This window comes from Lonchura striata, chromosome 15 (assembly GCF_050655825.1).
Source record: "Lonchura striata isolate lonStrDom1 chromosome 15, ASM5065582v1, whole genome shotgun sequence".
Taxonomy (NCBI): Eukaryota; Metazoa; Chordata; class Aves; order Passeriformes; family Estrildidae; genus Lonchura; species Lonchura striata.
In genome coordinates this window covers 5,764,849-5,785,683 of record NC_140717.1, presented here as the reverse complement: position 1 = coordinate 5,785,683, position 20,835 = coordinate 5,764,849, and the positions used below count along the sequence as shown (strand labels likewise).

The 20,835-nt window shown below is 42.3% G+C and overlaps 1 protein-coding gene and 1 long non-coding RNA gene across 6 annotated transcripts in view; one reads left to right on the top strand and one right to left on the bottom strand.

Annotated features, from left to right (window-relative positions):
• Positions 1-15,379, bottom strand: part of LOC146765994 (uncharacterized) — a 35,348-nt gene extending 19,969 nt beyond the window's left edge. Inside the window, exons 1-2 of the long non-coding RNA XR_014958639.1 lie at positions 15,237-15,379; positions 13,549-13,680 (exon numbers count right to left, since the gene is read on the bottom strand). This is a non-coding gene — a long non-coding RNA (uncharacterized LOC146765994). The remainder of the gene's footprint in view (positions 1-13,548; positions 13,681-15,236) is intronic.
• The window catches only part of SLC5A1 (solute carrier family 5 member 1), a 49,989-nt gene that overhangs the window by 7,976 nt on the left and 21,178 nt on the right, over positions 1-20,835 (top strand). For 2 of the 5 annotated variants that reach the window (XM_085592992.1, XM_085592994.1), the window contains 2 exons: positions 13,945-14,075; positions 18,250-18,321. In XM_085592992.1, coding sequence (XP_085449118.1) covers positions 18,253-18,321 — 69 coding nt within the window. In that variant the 5' untranslated portion in view covers positions 13,945-14,075; positions 18,250-18,252. The other 3 variants (XM_085592991.1, XM_085592990.1, XM_021549882.4) reach the window with 3 other exon arrangements.

Below are 20,835 nucleotides of genomic sequence, written 5' to 3'. Positions count from 1 at the left end.
TGTACATGGTGAAGTTCTGTGAGTAGCAGTGGAGGTTTGTGGTGCTGCAGGACACCTACAGCCAGTCCTGTGAGAGCTCAGCTTTTGCTGACTAATGCTTCCATCTGCTGGAGAAGTTTGTTTGCACAGCATTCACTCTGTACTGTACTCAGAGAAATAAAATCTTGCTCATTAAACCCCCGAGGATTTAATCATCATTAGTTACTATCAGAAAATAAGTTCCTCTGGGATTTTAAGCAGCTAACACAAATCACTTAGGTACTCTATAGCTTTACATCTAAATGATGTAACTGCCTACCTAGAATCAGTACTTTTATGTTTTATTCTAAAATATTGTAACTTACACAGTAGTAATGGAAGTTAAAGTATTTTAGATTTAGTACTAAAGATTCTACAAACATCTTCCTAGTGGGTGATTTTGTGACCTGGGACTCAAACTGGTGCTTTCACTGAGAGGCTGCAGAGGCTGCAGGACTGTCCCATGGCCAAGCAGGATGGGGCCATGGGGACAGGATGGATTTCAGTGCTGGGACTAAAAAGTTCACTCAGTATTATTTACACTGCCACTCTGCATCAGGATCTGTGCTCCCAAAGCATAGTTTGGAGTTGTGGAATTAATTTGCAATAAACTTGAGAACTTTGAATAAAGCTTGTGTCTGGAGACGCTGTAGCCCAGCTAACAGAGTACTCCCCAGCCCACTTTTCTCTCCTTAATGAGTTATTTTCTCATTTTTTCCTGCAAATCCATTGATTTTTTGGAAAGAATAGCATGAGATGGTTACTCTATCTTTGCATTATCTTTTTATTAGGTTGTGCAGGAAAAGTGTGCAAATAAAAAAGCCCCACCCCAAACCATAAAATTTGTGGAGAAAAATTTGTTCTGTGATACTTGTTTTTTATGATAGTGTTGTTAAGAGTAATGATATCAGAAACCTTTGGACTTGATACCGTGACATTACAAATAAATACAGTTCTTATGTTAGATAAAAATTTTAACTTTATAGATATAAAATTAGATATAAAGTAAATTATCAATTATATTAAAAATATATATGCTTATATATAAGATTAGATGTATTAGTTCAGAATAATTTTAGAGGAAGCAATAAAGATGTAGATTCTTATATATATTATATAATCCTACATGAAGATTACATATGAGATATATTTATTTATATTTACTTAAATATATTAATTCAATAAACTATAAAAAGAACAATAAGAAAGTCAGAGCACTTTGCCCCTCCTTCCTGCAACCTCTGCAATTCTGTGTCCTTTGGGATCATCCAAAGGATGATCACTTGATAGTTCACTTGATAAAAATTATCCATTGTACACGTGGAAGCTTGAGATGACCTTCAACAGCCCATGGAACTCATCAGCTCCATCCCCTTCAATCTCTGGGCTCTGCAGGGCAGCTCTCACTGGGATCTTGGACTGGGCTGGGCAAGGACCACCAAGTGCCCTTAGCTTTAAGGACTTGGAATCAGGGTCAAACACCAAAAAAAGAGATGGATTTTAGGGACTTAATGTTTTTAAAATGATGAGAGTGGTAGGAAATACAGACTTTAGATTTGCATTTGTTGTTCTTCTACTAATAAAGAGAATTAACTCAAGATGTCTTTCACTGATACTTATCTATTATCTATCTAAATACTTATCTATTTTGTAAGTAAATTGATCCCATGTGTGTATAGGTTTTTGGAAAATAAAGAGCTCAGTACTTCTAGGCAGCAAATATTCTGCTCTGGGTGTTGCAAATGTGAGAAACAAATGTGTGACTGGTAAGAGCACTACAGTCTGGGTCCCAAATCCATCATTTGTGTGGACAAATAGCTACTGTTTACCTTGGCAGCCATGAGGAGCTATGTTTGAGTGGGATTAATTGAACTGGATGTGCAGTTTTAAAAACCACATGGAAGCCAGAGGCAAAAGCTTAGGCAGTTATTGTTTTCTTTGTGTTGTTACTTCACTTGCAGGAGCAGCAATATCTGAAGCTGCCATTGGTAGTAATTTAATAAAGAGGATTTTCGTGGATTTAAAAAAACCCAAGCCCAGGCTGTCCATCATCATGTTGTACATGCAGATAAAGGCAGAAGGAGTGCTTTTCCCTGAGTGCCATGCAGGAGCACATTCCATTGCTGATGTCTGTGCCTCAGTGCTTTGCCTGTCAGGATCTTTATGGCTCACATACCTTAGCAGGCTGTAACTCACACCTGCAAGTCTCTGCACAAAGGGCTTGAATTTCTTTTTACTACCTGTGAACTGAGATTAAGCTACTTGCTCTCCTTGTTAATGGATGCATTTGCTCTTGCTGCTTCAAACTGTTTTCTCAAGAAGTTATTAATGATTTAGTATTTAGCCAATTGTCAATTCTTAATTTTCATTAAGAATTTACTTAAAGTAGCCTTAATTGCCTCTTGCATGATGTAGCTTTGGACAGTGCCATATCCCAGGGAAATTATGTTTTTTATGTGCTTCATGTAGGATTGTAAACCTAGATGTTGGGATGTTGTTTGATGGACATCACTCAAATCATAAATTGCCATAAAATTTCAGAACCAGTTCCAGCAGGTGAAGAACATGAGTGCAAAATTGTCATACCCTGGTTGTCAGTGATCAGATTCACAAGAACTGATGACAAATTTTTCTTTGGATAAAGTAATAGGCAGAAAATGTTTTCCCCTGAAAAGTGTATTTACAGCACATTAAGCACAGTAATGCTCCTTAACTTTGGAGATGATATTGTTTATTTTAAAGGAAGAAAAATGTCTGTGTGTGTACAGGAGGTGGGGGAGGGTGAGTATTGATTTGAGCAGTTGAGTCATGGGAATCAATTTACTTTTCAGTTCCTGGAGGATGGCACTGCAGCTGGTGGTTTGTGACTGCCTCATCCTTTGTGTCATTGATGGGGCAGAGAGCAATTCTGTTCTGAAGCAGGGAGTTGCTATGCCTTGGATGCTTTATTCAGCTGGGAATAATGATTTGTTTGCAGTGGTTGAATGATGTCAACCACATTCACAGGTGAAGCTGTGGCTGATGTACCTGTTTGCAAGCTTTCTAGATGTTGTCTTCTCTACACCTTTGTGGTTATAGAATATCCTGAGCTGGAATGGACCCACAAGGATCACTGATTCAAAGTCCTGGCCCTGCACAGGACACCCCAAGAATCCCAGCCTGTGCCTAGGTGTGTTCTCCAAATGCTTCTGGAGCTCTGGCAGGGTTGGCACAGGCTGGGGATGCTCTGTTGTGTGGTATCAGGGCTGGTTTTCAGTCTCATTCTATTCCATCTTGGGAACAGCAAACTGAGGCAGTTCTGTTGTGACATTCTAAACGTTCAGTGATGCTCAGCTTGGTGCAGGAGCAGCTGCCAGGGTTCTCTGCCTACACAAGCTTGCCTGATGTAGCACTTTTGCTGCCTTCTTTCCTTCCCTGTGCCACCTGTATTGGTTCAGTGCACACCATATCCATTAATATCAATTCTGCTCAGTCTGATTTGCAAGATATCTCTCATTGATTGTCTCTCTAATTGTTCCATTGTAAATGCTGGTGTTCCTACCACCTTCTTTTTTCCCTCCTTATCTATTAGATCTTGTTTCCACGTGCTTAAAGATCCTTTTGTTGTGTTTCTTGGTTCAGATACAACAGTAGAACACTCTTGTTCCATGTTTGGAATTGTTTCTTTCTAAGTTTCTGATTGCTTTAATAAATAAGCCAAACAGATGAGCACTGATTGTAACTTTCCTCTTATTTTTGGTGCTGATGCCAATGGATGTCAGCCTCCCTTAACTCTGAGCACTGCATGGATTACTGGTTAGTAAATGTTTTAAGGTGCTTATGGATCACATGATTGTACTCTTCACTACTTGCTTTAGCTACTATGTGAATGACAATCTAAGAACATAAATCAGTAAATTACCTGGTACTTTGTGTTAGAGGTTCAGTGTTCCACCCCTTTGTTGTTTTCAGAGTTAGAAGGTTGGAGCCAGCCAAGATTTATGTGATGTTACTTTTTCCATGGATGTGATACAAAAAAAAAAAAAATTCTTCATCTCCTATCACTAAACCTTTCCAGCCTTGTACATGGAGCTTTTCTATTTGTTGTGAAACAAAATGTTAGAAGTGCTTAAGAGTGGCACTGTGATGATCTCTGCTGTGTTAGCTGTCCCTGTGCATATTCACCACAAATCTGTTTTTTGACCAGTACAGTTTGTGTAGTTTAGGATTTCTTTTCTGTGGATCTGGGATACCCTCTTGTGGATCACAAAGCATGAAAGCATGTTGAAGTTCTGTAACAGATCACAGCCTACTTCCTGTAACAAGTTGTTTCGTAGAAAAACATGAAATAAGTAACTTGTTTTTTCTCCAAGGTTTTTTCAGGATAAACCACAGTGCAGCCTTACAAATTCAGTTCCTGGGATATCATTCTGGTTTGTTTTTTGTTGTTGTTGTTGTTTTTTTTTTAATGTAGAATATTTAAGTGGCTAACCAGGGAGTTAATGAAATTTACTGATGTAAAAAAGTGAAGATGGTCTTTGCATGAATAAGAACTTAGATAATAAAAGCAGGAACCTGCAGTTGGAGCGCTTTTGTAAAGACTAGGGAAGGCTCTTGTTCTTCTGCCAGTGTGGTCCTTGCTTTGTCAAAGGGTAGATCCACTCTTCTGAATTCATAATGTTTTAGAAACCTTATCAGCAGGGACCTCTGGCATGGTCCTGTACAAAGCTCATGTACAAACCTTATTAAAAAGCACATATGTTTGTTGCCAAGGAAACATAAGCCATTAAGCCCTAGGAACATAATTCATAAAAACAAAATTTTAGCTATTAACATCTACTTTCCCCATTAGTGCCACAAAACCTCCATGAAACAGCCTTGCAGTCTCCAGCTAATGGATGTGACAGAACTGGGCAGGAGGAGGGAAAGGAGGAATTGCAACTCACTGAGCTCCAAGTACCCAGTGAGGAGAGTGCAGCACCAGGTTTGTTTTCATCTCTTGTGCTCAGGAGGCACTGAGCACCTGTTTGTCCCACTCCTGTTACTGCTCCTTATCAGTCACATCAAAGACAAGTCTTTGCTAAGCAGGGAAAGATCAGGCTTGCATTTTCCAACAGGTCTATTTGGAATATGAAAAGAAAAATTAGGCTTGGGAAAGGAAAAAGTGAAGTATTTGGTATTGGTTTCAGATTTAACATCTTAGTAATTTTAGTTTTTACTTCTCTGGATTTAGTATGTGTATTCTGTTATAATTAGCACATGTTAAACAATGGGTTTAACATTAATTGTGCTTATAGATAGCATTTTTAAATTTTTTGGTTCTTTTGGTCATTCTCAATTTGTTCTTAAAATCTGTAAGCTGTATTGTTCCTCTTCATCCTTCTCTTTTTGGGAATTAAATTGGATTCATTAATTGTTTTGCATCCTAATACTGCAAAGTACTTAGGAATTTATTGTGAAGAATCCACTGTGGCTACACAGGTGTTCTGTGCCAAAATTCCACTGTACTTGTGTTCTAGGAAATATTTCTAGGAAAAAACAATTAGGAGTAAAGTGAATGTGGCTCAGTTTTTGCCTGGTCTAAGGTGTTGGTTGCCACTCTAAAGTGCTGTCCAGGACCGCAGTCAGGATCCCAAGGCTGGCCTGAGTTATTGTTGACACTTTGTAGTAATGCATGTTCAGCTTTGGGATCAAGAAGCCAAAGTGAACTCAGGGTCATTTCTGCATTTTATTCTCAGCCATTCCACGGATTTTGAACCATCACTTCTGTATTTGAGAGCAGAATTAACATTGCTGTCTGGAAAAAGTGCTGAATTTACTGTAGTGGGGTAAGGCTTATGAATCACTGGGATATGTAGCCTCAGTCTGCAAGTCATTCATCAGCAATTTAGTGTAATAAATCAGTTACAGTCAGTTGATAAATTCTATTGCTTTTCCCAAAGTTATTTGGGCACCTCTCCTGCATCTCTGGAGAGATCTGTGTATGAACTGGACAAATGGTGGTTAGGAGCTCCCAGACTTTCCCCCCACAGCCCCGATGTGGTTTCAGCTCCCATGCAGGTTTGCTCAGATTAGTCACAATGAAGTTGGGCTCTGAGGTGCATTCTGCTTTCTCCAGGGTTTGATGAGCCTTTGCCTGATAACATTCTCGAGGATTTGGCAGTGAGTGATTAGTAAAAAATGAGTTTATGGCACTATTGAGTTTTTCAGCTCCATAATTGTAAGAATTACAATTTGTCAAATGTCTGACTTGTGGGCCTGTGGTAGCAGACCTGAGTGCAGAGATGAGCTTGTCAAACAGCCTTGTACAGCAGGGTAGATTTAAAGAAAAGGAAACGTGTCAGGGATCTCCAGATAACATAACTTAGTTTGAAGTGTGCCTCCAGATAACATGAAGGGCAAGGCTACCTTCAAAGCTAGATCAATTGCTCAGGGCTTTGTCTGATCAGATTTTGAAAACTGCCAGGAACAGAGATTTCTGTCTTTCTAGACAACCTATTTCAGGACTTGAGCACTTACACTGAATTTTTTCTCTTCTATATCCACTCGTGATTTCTCCTGCCCCAATCTGACCACTGCTTCTTGCCTTTGCCCTGTTGCCTCTAAGTGTCTTTATCTTACATGTAATTACCCTTTAAATGTTTGATTATGACAGTGGTTTGGGATTCCTTTCCCAAACTTTCTCTTCTTGAGGCTAAACACACTCAGACCCTCAGCCTTTCCTCACATGCCACATGGTGCAGGCATTTCACTATTTAGTGACCCTTCCCTGAGCTCTCTGCAGGTCACCAGTGTCACCTTGGTGACAAAAAGCCCAGGGTGGGACACATGTCCCAGATGCTGCCTCACAAGGACAAGCAGGGCTCCCTGCCCTACCTGCTGCCTCTGCTCTGCCAGTGCAGACATTGCCACTGCAGTGTTAGTGCTTGCTGTTAGCACAGGCTACAAAAGGATGTCCTCAAATGATCTGTGTCCTGATATCCATGTGTTTTCCTCTGCAAAGCAGGAAATCAGGACAATTGTATAACGCAGAAGTTTGTGGAGAAGTTTGTCCTTTGATATTAGCTTTTTTCCAAGTTCAGTGTCTGGGAAAACACAGAGCTACTGCAAGGACACTTGAGCCTCATGGGTGCCTGGATGCTGTACAATTTCTGATCTCCCATTCAAACACAACATGCCAGGCTGTGGCAAAAAGCATCCTGAGACTGGGAGAGACATTTCTGTTACTGGTGGGGACTCCAGTGCTAATTTGGCAAAACAGCAACCAGCATGGAACAGGGACTAAGCAGTGAGAAGGGAAGCCTTGAAACCTGGCCCTGCACTGCACTATTTTCAAGCGGTTTGGAACTTCAAATCTGCCACCACAATCTGGGAGGTGACCCCAGCCATGTGAGAATTTCTTGGCTATTTTTTATGGATGCACAAATATTAGTAGCAGGCTTCCCTTGTGCAGCTGCAGGGAATTACCTTTACTGCTCTGACAGTGAAGGTGTCCCCTCCCGTGTCCAAACTGTTGAAGTTTGTCTTGATGGATGTTATTTAACAGTGATTTGCACATAAAGGTCACCTCAGCTCTAACATGGTCTGAGGCCGTGGTGGAGTCACTGAAGCATCTGACTGTGGTGAAAAGTCTTGCATGGTAAAATGAGTCTCCTTTCTCTTACTGCCAGTTGTTCTGGACTCTTAAGGAATCATTAACAAGTAGTAAAATAATAGCCATTCTAAATGACTTGGGTGTCCTGTGATGGTACTACAATGATTATTAATTTCTACCCCTTGTGATCTCCTTGGAGAAAGTGCAATTTAAGTACTATTTCAGTCAAGTGAGATCATGTCTAATGTATGAACATGTAAAAGTAGCTTTTTATGTGTTTCCTAATTTGGATACTCAGCTTTCTTATAGAAACTCCTATTACTGATAGATAGGAAATCTCTCAGAATTTTTGAAAGTGACAATATAGTGTAAAAATTAATGTTTCAGGATGTAGAAAAAAACCTAAAAAAAAAGTTACAAACATACAGTTTTTCAGCAAACACATGTGCTATTCTTCTGACAACTGAAAGGGCCTCACTGGTATTGTCAACAGGTTTGTTTTTTTTTTAATTAATGTGTGATTTGTTTGCTCTCTAAAGTATTGCAATCAAATTTTATCTGTGAGCACAAATGGAAGCTGAAACTCTTAACTGTCCCTCTGGGCTACAGCCAGAGTGTTCTGGAATGTGCATCTCCCATTCTATCTGTGATCTTTGCATGATATTCCCTAAACATTTACTCTTCTTTTGCATGAGCTTAAGGGAGGACCACCTACATTTGAGGAGTTAGAAGAGATTTTTGCTCTTCTGGGACAGATCTGTCAGAGCAGATGTGAGCTTGTATTCCAGTGGGATGTATTCCCTCTGTGTGTGATCAGTCTGGGTGCTGTTGGAAGCTGCATTCTTGCCTGGGGTGACTTCAGTCCTTCCCCTGATCTGCACAGGCCAGTGTTACAGTCCTCAACACAGCTTTCGATAAGCAATGTCCTGATGATGTGAAACATCTTAACTGATGCTGAAACATACGTTCCAAATTTTACCCACCCTTCTTAAACATAGTGTTCTACACGGTGCAACTGCATGTGAATCACCCCAGTTCACACCTGCAGGGTTGTGAAAGTACCGGGTTTCAAAGCTCCCCGCCTTTCCCTCTGCAAGCAGGTACAGAGAAGCTGTCACCAGTGCTGATCTTCCTGCCAGTGCCACCCTGCTCACACTCCCAGCCTGTGCTGTCAGCCAGGCTGTCAAAGCTTTATTCCATGGTCCTTGTTTCTCATAGGACCACATAAGGATTTTGTGTGCTGTGCTAGTGTATGGGGGAAAGCACAGGAATTATTACTGTGGGGACAAGAAACAGAACAAGTGCAGCTGCTGGACAAGCTGGATGGAGTTAAGCCCTGTTCTGTGGATCCATCACAGATCCTGCTGGGCCCTGAGCTCCCTGGCAGCTAAACAGGCTGTCAGAGCTACCCGAGCCCACAGGAGCTTTTCTTTCAGCAGTATTATTTGAAAAATAGGTGAAGTTGTTATGTTCTGCTGTTAGAACTGTTCTTTATTAGGCTTTTATTGACTTCCCACTCCTAATTGCTAATAGTATCCTTCTCTGGCTTTAAAGAAGTAAACTGCAGATGTGAAGTCCCCATAAAACCAAGATGACTTTCATGAGGGTTTTTTTGGAGGGGATGGGGAACTAGGGAAAAAGGAAAAGCGTTCCAGGGATTTCTCTGTTCCTTTAGTATTGGTATAATTATCCTATATCTGGATGTGTCATTGTTTCCATTTAACACTGCTGAGCTGAATAATTTGGTGTATGATAGTAAATGTTACGCTAGGCTGTAGCTATAGATTGTGCCATGGATTGGATGGATGAAAAATATTGCTGTAATGACTGGTTTGGGTACAAATGATGATTTTGTATCAAATCTTGGAGCAAGAGCCTCGCACCACTGAAGAGAAAGATGAAAGGATACAATGCTGAATTTTTAGTTGCTTTATGGAAATCCTGGGTTGGCAGGAGTGCAGAGAACTGCTCCAGGAGGTTTTCTCCGTGAAGAACATTTCTTCTGGTGGAGAACATCCATAAGTGAGTCCCACTGTCACCCCCTGTATTCCCCTGGCTCTGTAGCACTTTGGGGAATACCGGCTCCTCCAGTCAGTCGGGCTTTCTGTCTGCAGCTCACAGATAACAGCAAAGATACAGCTTTTGAAGCCAGTGTATTCCTAAATATTCTCCTGCCTGTGCCTGAGTGGTGCATTCTTAGGTGTAATCAGCCTCTGTGCTCCTGGAACAAAGGGGCAGGTGGCTCTAACTTTGGGAATGCTGATGGTCCTCCACTGCTGCCTCTGCTTTGGGCACGGCAAATGAGCACAAATGAGTTTGAAACGTGAGGTTTCAACCATCAGCGAGCTGCCTCCAGCCAGGGTGAGCTGTGCCACAACAGGGGAGCTGATCTACCTCAGCAAGGGCTACAGACGTGTTGGAGAGTTTCCTTCCCGTGAAGGGACAATTATATTTAATTATCAGTTTGTCTGTCTCGGTGCAGCTCCTTACATCACCAGGTGAGGAAACAGATCTCGCTGTGCCTGTAAAGAGCAAGTGGGAGGTGTTTGATGCTCTGCTGCCAGTAAACACTTATCTAAAAATGTGAGCGACCAACCTGTGCCTCAGTCAACATCCTGGAAACATCCACACCCATCCATGGGTCATCTCTCATCGTGTCCTGATGTCTGGTACACGTGGAGAAATGCTCACCTCAATGCACACATGGATTGAAATAACATAGATCTAATGGAGAAAACTATTGATTTCTGAGCTCCATGAACTATAAAGCCTTTCAGAAATGTTCTTCTTTCTACAAAATGACCTTTAAAGTCTATCCAAAGACTGCATCACACTTATTTTGGGGGAGGTACCTCTGAAGAAAGGTACCTGGTAATTTATTGATATTTTTTGTTTTCAGATATCAGTATATTTTTCACACAATTCTTTATTGCCATTTCTCTCCTTTCTTTTCCCAACAGTAATCTTTTTCCAAATAATCTGTTTTATTGTTGGCTGGGATTTTGTTGATTTGTTTGCTTTTCCTTCCCCCTCATAGGGATTTATTTGCAGTCAAATTTTTCACTTTTATCCTGATCAGAGATTCCTTAAAGAATATTTCCCCAGGTTCTCCCCAACAATGTTTTCTGTTCTCTCTCATTTTCAAGAAGCTTCATATATATTTTGTAGAATATTATTAAGATTTTTGTCTCCATTTAATTTCTCAACCAAACACTTTACAAACATTTTTAACTGAAGAGCCCCCGGGACCCTGTGGAGTGAACTGGACATTAATATTAGGCTATGACATTAGTAGATTATGGTCTTTTCCCCTCTTCACTTAAATTTCTTTAATCAGATGAAACTGTCAGATAAAATAAATAAGAATATATTTGTTGCTGTTTATTGCTGTAGGGCAATCAAAACATCCCCACAAAGGCTGAGGCTGTCTGTTGTTCAAGAATAATTACATTGGGTTTGATCAAATCAAGTAGGACAACCAAGGCTTTCATTGGGTCTCCTGGAAAAGTGGAGAATTATTTCAGTGGAAGGGGCCTCAGCTGCTCAGCTCCTGTTCATTTCTCTCCTGTATTTTATGCAGTTGAGATTAAATGTCTCTGGAACATGAGTGTTAAAAATACTTGTGAGAGCTGGGATGATGATTGTGCAGCTCCTTTGCATAATTCCTTCTGTTATTCAGGATTAGCAATAGTAGAATTATGCATGGCAGGCCAGCATGTATCCATCTCTGAAAAAATGTTTTTCTGGACACATTGTTTCAAGGGAAAGGGGAAATCCCAAAAAGGATTAGCATGACTCTAATATATACAAAATATAATGGATTAGATCATAAGGATAATACATAATGTCCTGTGTTATTTAGTCTATTATTTATGAGATAATAATAATAATAATAATAGTAATAATATTTATGTTTTAATGAGAATGCTACTCAATTGAGAAGTTCCTTGTGGGGATTAGCCTGCCTTGCTATCAGGTGGCTAAATCTGGTGGCAACCTGCATTGGCTTTGGGGAGTAATTTTTAATCTGTTATTCAACTTTATTAGTCCCAGTGGAAATTTCAAGCCCATCTCTTGCCATTAGTCCTCCTCTGTTAACCTCCTTAAATATAAAAATTAATAAAACACTAATAAACAAAAAAAAATTAAATCATGTGCTGTCTTGGCCCATTTTGTAGGAAGAATGCAGCCCTAAGATTGTTGTTTTTATAAGATTGGCAATGCTGAGATACTGCAGGGCTGAGTGTACTTAGTGATCACACAGAGATAATGAAGTCAGTTGCTAAAGAAGTGAATGTATTTCCTTGCTTCATTTCTGTTGGTCTATCTGCATATAGACCTATTTTTATGTCCTGATATTTCTCCTCTGTAGAGATACTAATCAGAAAATTAGTCTTTAAAGTGTTCATTTTTGTTATCTCTTTTGTCTCTTGATAAATACGTGGTTTTGTTCATGTTTCTTAATCTGATCCTCTCCCTGAATAAGAATAGAATGACCTTGCTTTCTTTCAGATAACCTTTTAGGAAAACACCTGTTTTCCTGCTGATTTTTTTTCCTATCTACGTCATACCTACTGGACTTCAGCTCTTTTTTCCTTTTAGTAATTCCTCTTCAACTGATTGCACATTTTTTGTTTTCTCACATTTTTGTCATCCTTCTGTGACTAATTCTTTGAATTAGAACCAGGTTCTGCTCACTTAATCAAGATTGCAGAAAGAGAAGATGGACTTTTGACATCAAAAAAAGGTGTTGAACAATTCTCTAACTGCCACCCTCAATTATTAGAAGCATATTAAGAAACCTGTGTTGAGAGCCTTTGTATTTATATTTTGTCCACTTGCAAATATGAACTCTTTTCCAAGTTCACACCACATGACTAGGAAACCATCAAAGGAGGGTAGACAATTTACTAACATAGTATATGGCCTTCTGCAAGTAAAATAATTACAAATTTTTGTCTGTGTTTGTCCTTCGTTACTTGTACAAAGGATAAGTTAACATTTCTGAAGAGCATCCCCAAAGAAATCTACTTGCTTTATCAAGAGACGTGGAGGAGTGTCAGGGAAAAGATTAGAGGAGTTCCTCCATGGGAGGTACTTTGCATGCTGATGCATTTTTCTCTTTGCTTGTAGTTTATTTGTTTTACCATTGCTTAATCATTTGTCATCCTCAGGAGGAAGACCTTTATGCAAAAGTTTGTAAGAGGCTTGGCTAAGTGCCAGTAACTCACATTTTCTGTGCTACAGCTCCATTTTCTGAGGACAGCACAGCAATTGCAGCTTCTAGCCAGTTCCTGAGCTGCCCTGTGCCCCATCAGACAGTGGTGGCCAGTCAGTTGGGAATGCAGGTCCATGACATTTATCCCATTTGGTCTCCATCAGCAGCCTGGGGTGGGAATTTGAACCAGTTCCTTGCTGGTCTGTAGCTAATTGCCCTCTCCTCCATTCTCTGTTTGGTCTATCAGGTCTGAACAGACATATTCATGATAGGCTTAATGTCACCAGGCTCTAACCAAGGGGGAGCTTATTAGAGACATGGATCAGAGGCACTGTGTTATCTTACTTAAACTGTTTGGTTTTCTCACTCCTGTTAAAATCTCTCTTCAATAAATTGCCCTCGCTCACATGCAAAACTAGAGAAATACCCTCAGTATATCAAATTATTTGTCAATTTGTCTAATATTGGAACCCTAAAACTGCTTGAAGAGACCCTCCAGGATGATGAGAGACCCATGGAAGCACATTGCTAGCTGAGAGTGAGGAAAAGAAATGACTGTTGTGTTCTGATGGGTGTTCACTCATCACAGCAGGAGATTCACTCCTGCTTATCTTTGAAAGCTTTAACACAAAGAAAGCTTTAGCCTATTTCCAATCTGAAAACCTGCCTGGCCTTTCAGTGCATACCTTTTTATGCACTGAATTCAAACAGTGAATCACTGGGTACACCAACAACTTACAATGCTTCCAGGTTTCTCTCTGGGCTGCAGATGAGGATGTGGAGATGAGATATTCAGAGCCTTGACAAAGCTGCCTCCCCTTCTGACAGTCTTGTAGATTATGTTGGTTGCTGCTTAGTTTCTGTTTGTGGCCTACAAAAATAAAAAAAAAAATTAAGTTTGTTTCCACTGTACATAAAGATGGGAATTGTGTGATTACTATTTTGTAGATGTTGATTCTCCATTAGTGTTTCAGACCTTGGAATTTTGTTGGTGTGGCCACACTAGGAGCTGTGGACAGAGGCTACAGCACTGCTCAGCCTCTGAGCTCCCTTCTGCAGAGGCTGGGGTGAGAACACGAGGCACATCAGGATAGATCAGTGCCTGACTAATGTTTTCTTTTGCTTGCCTCTGTAGACTGACACAGAAATGGAATTCATGAAAACCAAACTTTTTGTTAGGTGCAAGGAGCTGGAGGAATATGCGTCAGTCTCTAAAGAAGTGCCATCTGCAGCCTATCTTAGGCAAACTGTTTCCTGATAATTAAGGTTAGTAAATAAGTCTTTTATTTTCCACTGAAATACACAGCAGGGAAGGTCAGAACTAATGGGAATTTTGGATGCTCAGCAGCTTCCAGGGTTAATTTTTTCTCTGTTGGATTTAAAGCTAACATTTCACAGTCATGTAGGACAAACTGAAGAATGTGTTTGGGAGAGATGCCTAAACTATCAAAGGGTAGCACTGTTTTATAAGAGTATAGCTGCTCAAACAATAGAGAGATTAAAAAAATTTACTCTTTTAAGTAATCCCATTGTATTATAGGTTCTTTGCTGCTTTTTATTAGCCACAATTACCACAGGGTAGTTTACCCAGGAGAAAATCGTTGCCAATGAACAGTGCCAGCCCTCAATTTCATCTCCGAGGAAATAACACCTGCAGGATCAGTCAGGCCTGCTGTGCTCCCCATGTCCTTGACTGCTTGTTCTGCTCAGTGTCACTGCAGGTCACGTTTTACACCCAAAAGGCTGTAAATGAATAATGATTCCTTAATATCAAACAGAGATGGGACTCTCAGATATCCTCAGAGCCCAGAAATGTGCCTGGCACCCAGATACATTGTTCTAAACACCCTGGATTTCTCTGGCCCCTTCTAGCTCAAACAGAGGATCATGGGCATCATCTGGGGAAGCTTCCTTACTCAGAGATGTGAGAATCTGTCTATAACCAGTGTGTTCCACATCTTTGTGACCACTTGTTTTGCTTAGCTTAATTCTGAAGTCAGAGGAGCAAATAAAGGCAGAGCAGACCCAAGCTCTCATGAACTTTGAACTTACTCAAATGTGAAGCTGATTAGCTACAACAGAGAGAGCCAACACCATGGTCTAAACAGCCTGAAATTCAGCCCTGTAAGCTCCTGGGTCCAGGTCTTGTGTTCATATGCATCTTTAGCTGTATCCATGTGAGAGATGGAAGCAGATTCAAGTTTTCTTCTTCCTGGAAACACAGGTCTGTTTCTCCATTGACTAATGCTGCTGAGTTGAGAGATGACACACGAGGTTGTCCCAGATCCTGGACCCCTGGGTTTTCCCCTGGTGCCAGGTCACTCCTCACAGATAATTGCTTACCATCAACAACTAAAAGAACTACATCTTCCATGACTAGATTTACAGGTACAACCACTTAAAAAAAAAAAAAAAGTATTCACCCACAGTGAGGTAAATATGCAGGTTTATTGCAGCCAAGCCACTCCTTTCTGTGTCATTCCTTCTCAGACATCTGCTCGTGGATGTTAAAACCCTGAGTACCTTTGGCAGGGACACTGAACTGTGAAATCTGCAGCACCTGTAACAGAGGAGGACTCTTTGGGAAAGAGTTGTCCAAGGAAAAGCAGCAGTTTCAACTTGTGTCCCATTGGAGACAAGTGAATCTGAAGTTATATATTATATACGACATAGGTGATGACAGCAGTTTATCATTAACCTGAACTCTGCAAGAAGCACATAAGGAGAGAAAGAAGAAGAAAGCCAGAGAAACAGCCAGGATGGAGCCCATCATAAGGATCAACAATGCTGCAGACATCTCTGTTATTGTTGTCTACTTTTTGGTAGTTCTGGCAGTGGGACTATGGGTATGTTGGGATTTTATTTTATTTGACTTAATGAGCAGATAGATTATAGAGTCTTGGCAAAATAGCTTAGTAAGGGAGAATGTGTAATTATATAAAGATTTAGATGCTTAATTGAAATAGTTAACAAGTGCATGGTGGGCAAAATGTGGGCACTAATTTACATTAGAGGGGATGGTGACCCGGGGAAGCATCCCTTTGGGTGGATGAATGGAACAGTGGGGAAGGTGGAGCGATGGGGTTTGTGGGGGATGGAGCCGAGAGATGCGATCGGTAAAGATCAGCCAGGGCCCCTCTCAGAACAGGCTGGAGCTGAGGGGCGGCGTTTGGCCCGGAGCAGCGGGGCTGCAGGGAGCTGTGGTGCGGTGAGGCGATGCCTGGGAAGCGCTGGGGAGGAGGGGACGGCGGTGGGGTGGCGGCGTGGCAGCACCGGTAACGCGGGGACAGGGACGGGACAGGGACGGGACAGGGACAGGGACAGGGACTGGGACAGGGACAGGGACAGGGACAGGGAAAGGGACAGGGACAGGACAGGAGCGGGACAGGGACGGGGACAGGAACAGGGACGGGACAGGGACGGGACAGGGACAGGGACAGGGCAGGGACAGGGACAGGGACAGGGACAGGGACGGGACAGGGACGGGGACGGGGACAGGGAAAGGGACAGGGACAGGGACAGGGACAGGGACTGGGACGGGGACGGGACAGGGACTGGGACTAGGACAGGGACAGGGACAGGGACGGGACAGGGACGGGACAGGGACAGGGACAGGGACGGCAGAGCCGCCTCGGCCGAGGCTGCGGGTGCCGTTTGAGGGCAGCGCTCCGGGGCTGTTTCTGGGCTCCGCGGTGCAGAGACATCGTAGCCGAGAGCAGGACCAGCCCCGGGGCAGCAGGCACTGCAGGCACTGCAGGCACTGCAGGCGCTGCTGGTGCTGTCGGTGCTGTCAGCGCTGCAGTCACTGCAGGCGCTGCAGGTGCTGCCGATGCTGCAGTCACTGCAGGCGCTGCAGGTGCTGCAGTCACTGCAGGCGCTGCAGTCACTGCAGGCGCTGCAGTCACTGCAGTCACTGCAGTCACTGCAGGCGCTGCAGTCACTGCAGGCGCTGCCGATGCTGCAGTCACTGCAGTCACTGCAGTCACTGCAGGCGCTGTCGGCGCTGGCAGCGCCTCCGCTCGGGCCCCAGTGCCTCGTTGCCCCTGGCCTGGCCTGGCAGCGCTGCGAGGGGAGCCCGGAGCCCCGGGAAGCGAAGCCCCGGGAGCCCGGGGAGAAAAGCAGCTCCCAGCGCCGGGACCTCGGAGCTGAAGCGTTTGAGAGAATGGGCCGATGCCCTGAGCTGCAATGGGGGGAACCGGGGAACGGCGCTGAATTCGGGTTTCCCTGGGGCAAGCCCTCCTGGTCACCTGAACGCCTGACCAGTAACAAGCAGAGAGCAGGAGCTGCCCTTCAGGAATTCTCTGCTTTCCAGGAGCATCCCAGGAACATTTCACAGTGCAGAAAAGTCAGCTGCAGAACAAACATCCTTTTCTAACAGTCTGGCGATATTTTGAGGGGCACCACCAATTTACAGTTTGCACAAAGTGGACACAACCTTTTCTTTGCCTCTTCAGCACAGGAGTAGAGGCCAAAATATAGCTAAAAATCTGAAGCCCCAGTCCACCAGAACACCTTGCTGGCAGGAGGGAGCTGGGTCTTACCGGCTGTTGCTGTGGTTGAACTTCATGTTAAAGGTCTCTGACAATAAGGGGCTGATCTCTGGCTTCTCAGCCATTGTGCGCTGAGTTAATTCCTGGAGCTTTTTCTTTCCAGACATGAAGACACCGGTATTGGACAAATACTTACTCAGTTACAGTACACACAGTTACTGTGTGTAGTTAAATGTAAAGCCATCATATTTACTTCCTTTCTTCTGCATTGGAAGAAAATATATGGATAATTTTCCCAGGTCTTCTTCCTTTATTTACCTGTTCAAAGTCCATCAGAGATGACAATGGAAATTCAGTAAATAATGGCTCAAGGTCATTAATAAAAATTGGAAGAAACTTCCCTCTAAAGCCCATCCCTTGACAAAGACAACATGAGTGTGTAAAAAGGAAATTTTAGGTGTTTTCTTCTTTTGGAACTCCAGAGGGAATCAGGTACAATGCCCATATCACAACAAGAAAACAGATACCTGTAGGGGCAGGATAGTATTGAATAAAAAAAGCTGCACACTTTCTGATAATAAACTTGCATCTAATAGTCTATTTTGATGCCTGAAAGCAAAGTCTTTTCACCCCAGCAAAAAATTCATGTGAGCTTTTACTTGAGTGATTTTTTTCTTGGTTAAATTTAATTATATCTAGTGTTTCACACTATAATGAAAGGTGAAGGAATGAAATTTGAATGGTTAATGTAGACCTAGATAAAAGATTCATTGTTCCATTGTATTATTTTCTTCATCGTAAGGTTGTTCTTTTTAGCCACCCTTTCTTTCACTTTACCCTGCCTATGTGTTTTGTTATCCCTTCATTCTAGCTGTTTGTTCTCAGCCTGTCTATAGCTTGCCTAGTACACTTGAAATATGATTAAAGCTTTCTTTTTCCCTTTTTTCCAGGCTATGTACTCCACCAACCGAGGCACGGTGGGCGGGTTTTTCCTGGCTGGACGGAGCATGGTTTGGTGGCCGGTGAGTGCTGTGTGCTGGGAGGAAAGCCAGGCTGTGCCTCTGCAGCCTGGCTCTGTCCAGCCCTTCCACCAAGAGCCCTGGGACACTGCTGAGGCTGTGGTGGCTTTCTTGTGTGGCTTTCTTGTGTGGCTTTCTTGTGTGGCTGCAAATCCCAACTCATTCTGCAGCCGTGGGGTCACAGGGCAGGTGCACAAACAGAGCCATGGGATGGGCAGGGAAGAGTGTTGGGGGAAGTTGTCTGAGCTGTCTTGATTATGTGATCAACTTTGAATATAAATACACTTGTAATGTCAGTACAGACAAATCCAGTGCTTTGCCTTTCATCCCACTTTAAAACTTTTCAACATTTGGACTCCATTCTTTTAATTGCATTTAAAGAAGCTGGCTCACTTTAAGGTTGTCACAGACAGGAATTAATTTACTGAAATTTCCCCCTTTATTGCTTTATTGTTTCTACTTTTGGTAACAAGTTCTGATCTGTATAAGGAGAAAAAAGTCCTGGAAATGTTCTGATATGTTATTGGTAAAATATATTTTAAATGTATTTAAAGATTAGCTGTGGCTTACCTTGATTGTCTTCTGTGGATCTTTATTGTCTTCCAAGGTCGAGAACAGGAGCCAAAGCTACAAAGTGTTTTTAGCCATCCATTCCATCAGGCTGTTTGGCAGAAATGATGTTAGAAACAATTATCTATTTCTTCCTGATCATACAGTCTCTTTAATATGAAAAGCAGACAACTTAGACAAACCTGCATTTTCTATATTACTGGAATACAGAAGATGGAATAATGTAAAGCATGGTTGAATGGAATTCCTCAACACTTCTGATCTTGCATTCAGTCTCAGAAAATGTTTCTGCACTTCATTAAGGTTTGGGAGTCAAGACTCCACACACATTGATTCAGTTACAGGACCAGAAGACTGAGAGTAAATATTGGTTCCCTAAAGATTTAGGAATTTTCTTGAAGTAGGCTGCAGAAACACCTTTCAGTCCTGTGCTTCAGAGAGCTCTCTGCCTTTAGAAGGCATTGGGACAGCCTCTTTAAGGACATGAAAGGATTAAAGGCCAATGATAGTAAAAGATTTCTTCATCTGATGTAGTAGAGCTAAGAAAATTCAGGTTCCTTTGGAAGATTGAAGAAAGAGAGATTCTAAGTTATTTTAAGATGAAATCAAACAGATTACTCTATTTAACTGTCACTTGAATCAGGGGCTGGTTTTAACCTTGTGCCATTCTGTCTGCCTGTCAAGGGGATATGAACATCCTTTTGTGCAGATATAAATGGAGATGGAGGCAGCAAGGCAACAAAGACTCACCACAGGAAAGTTCTGTCTTGCTCCAGTGGCACTGAGAACCACTGGAGCAAGACAGTGATGATGATGATCCCCCTGAGACTTGGGGGAGAGGATCTGACCCCGAGTCCTCTGCCAACACAAACCCAACAGACCCAGCAAGCTTCCCTCCTCCAGGGGAAGCCAACAGGGATCACCCCACAGTTCCTGCCAGGATCCCCTCCCTCCTTCCCAGGCCCTGTGAGCTCAGCATGGACAAAGTGCTAATCCTCAGTGCAGTCCTAGATCTCCTCTTCAATCCTTCCCTTTGGAATGCCAGGAGTGGCTTCCCATGCCATAAAAATGAACCCTTCTTGCTATTCTTCCTCGTATCACTCAAAATAAACAAACAGCAAGCACTCCAAAACCACAAACTAAATACCATGTCAGCAGCACCACCCTGGAAAGTTTGCCTTGGATAAAAAGAGATTCCAAAACACCAATTCCCACAGCTTAGCAGGTAGATGGGATGTCCATCACCCAGGGCAAACTGGGCTGAAATGGTGAGGAAATCAATGAAAGTATAGAAAGTTTAATCAGAGATGTGAACTCAGCTCTGCATCTGCTAAAGCTGTGTGTGATGTTTTACTTTGTGCTTTGACTTCTCTTTTGTGCCAAGTCAGGGATAAGCTGGAATAGTCCTGGGTAGCCTCAGTGCATTTCCACAGACAGGGTGGGGGCAGTTGTTTCGCAAGTGGACCCTTGTTTGTCAGATTTCTCCCCTGCATTTCAGGATAATGACCCTTGTCATGTAATTGCTTTCTGGAACAGAACAAAATGAAGAAAAAAAATCCTTCCAAAAACTTGGTATAAACTGAATTCCCCTAAACTAATTGTATTTTTCAGTTGTTGTCTGTATTCTATGCTCTGCAGGGCACCCACGAGTGGCTTTTCTGATACCCTAGAGGGAAGGAGGCTCAATAGCAGTGTGTTGGGATCTCTTACTGACAAGCTGGGAAAGGGTTTCTCTTCACTTAAACCATATAATATCTTGGTAGACTAGAGGAGACCCTGGTAACGAAGGGTTAGAGATTATTCCTACTTTTAATATGGATTTTGAATATTTGTCAGTCACTGGCAAACTGATTGTGATTAGATTTCTCAATGTATAAAGTAGGACTAAGACACATCCTGGGCCAAATCTGTCCTGCTTTGGTTCTGATTGTTCTGCCCCAGCAGAAT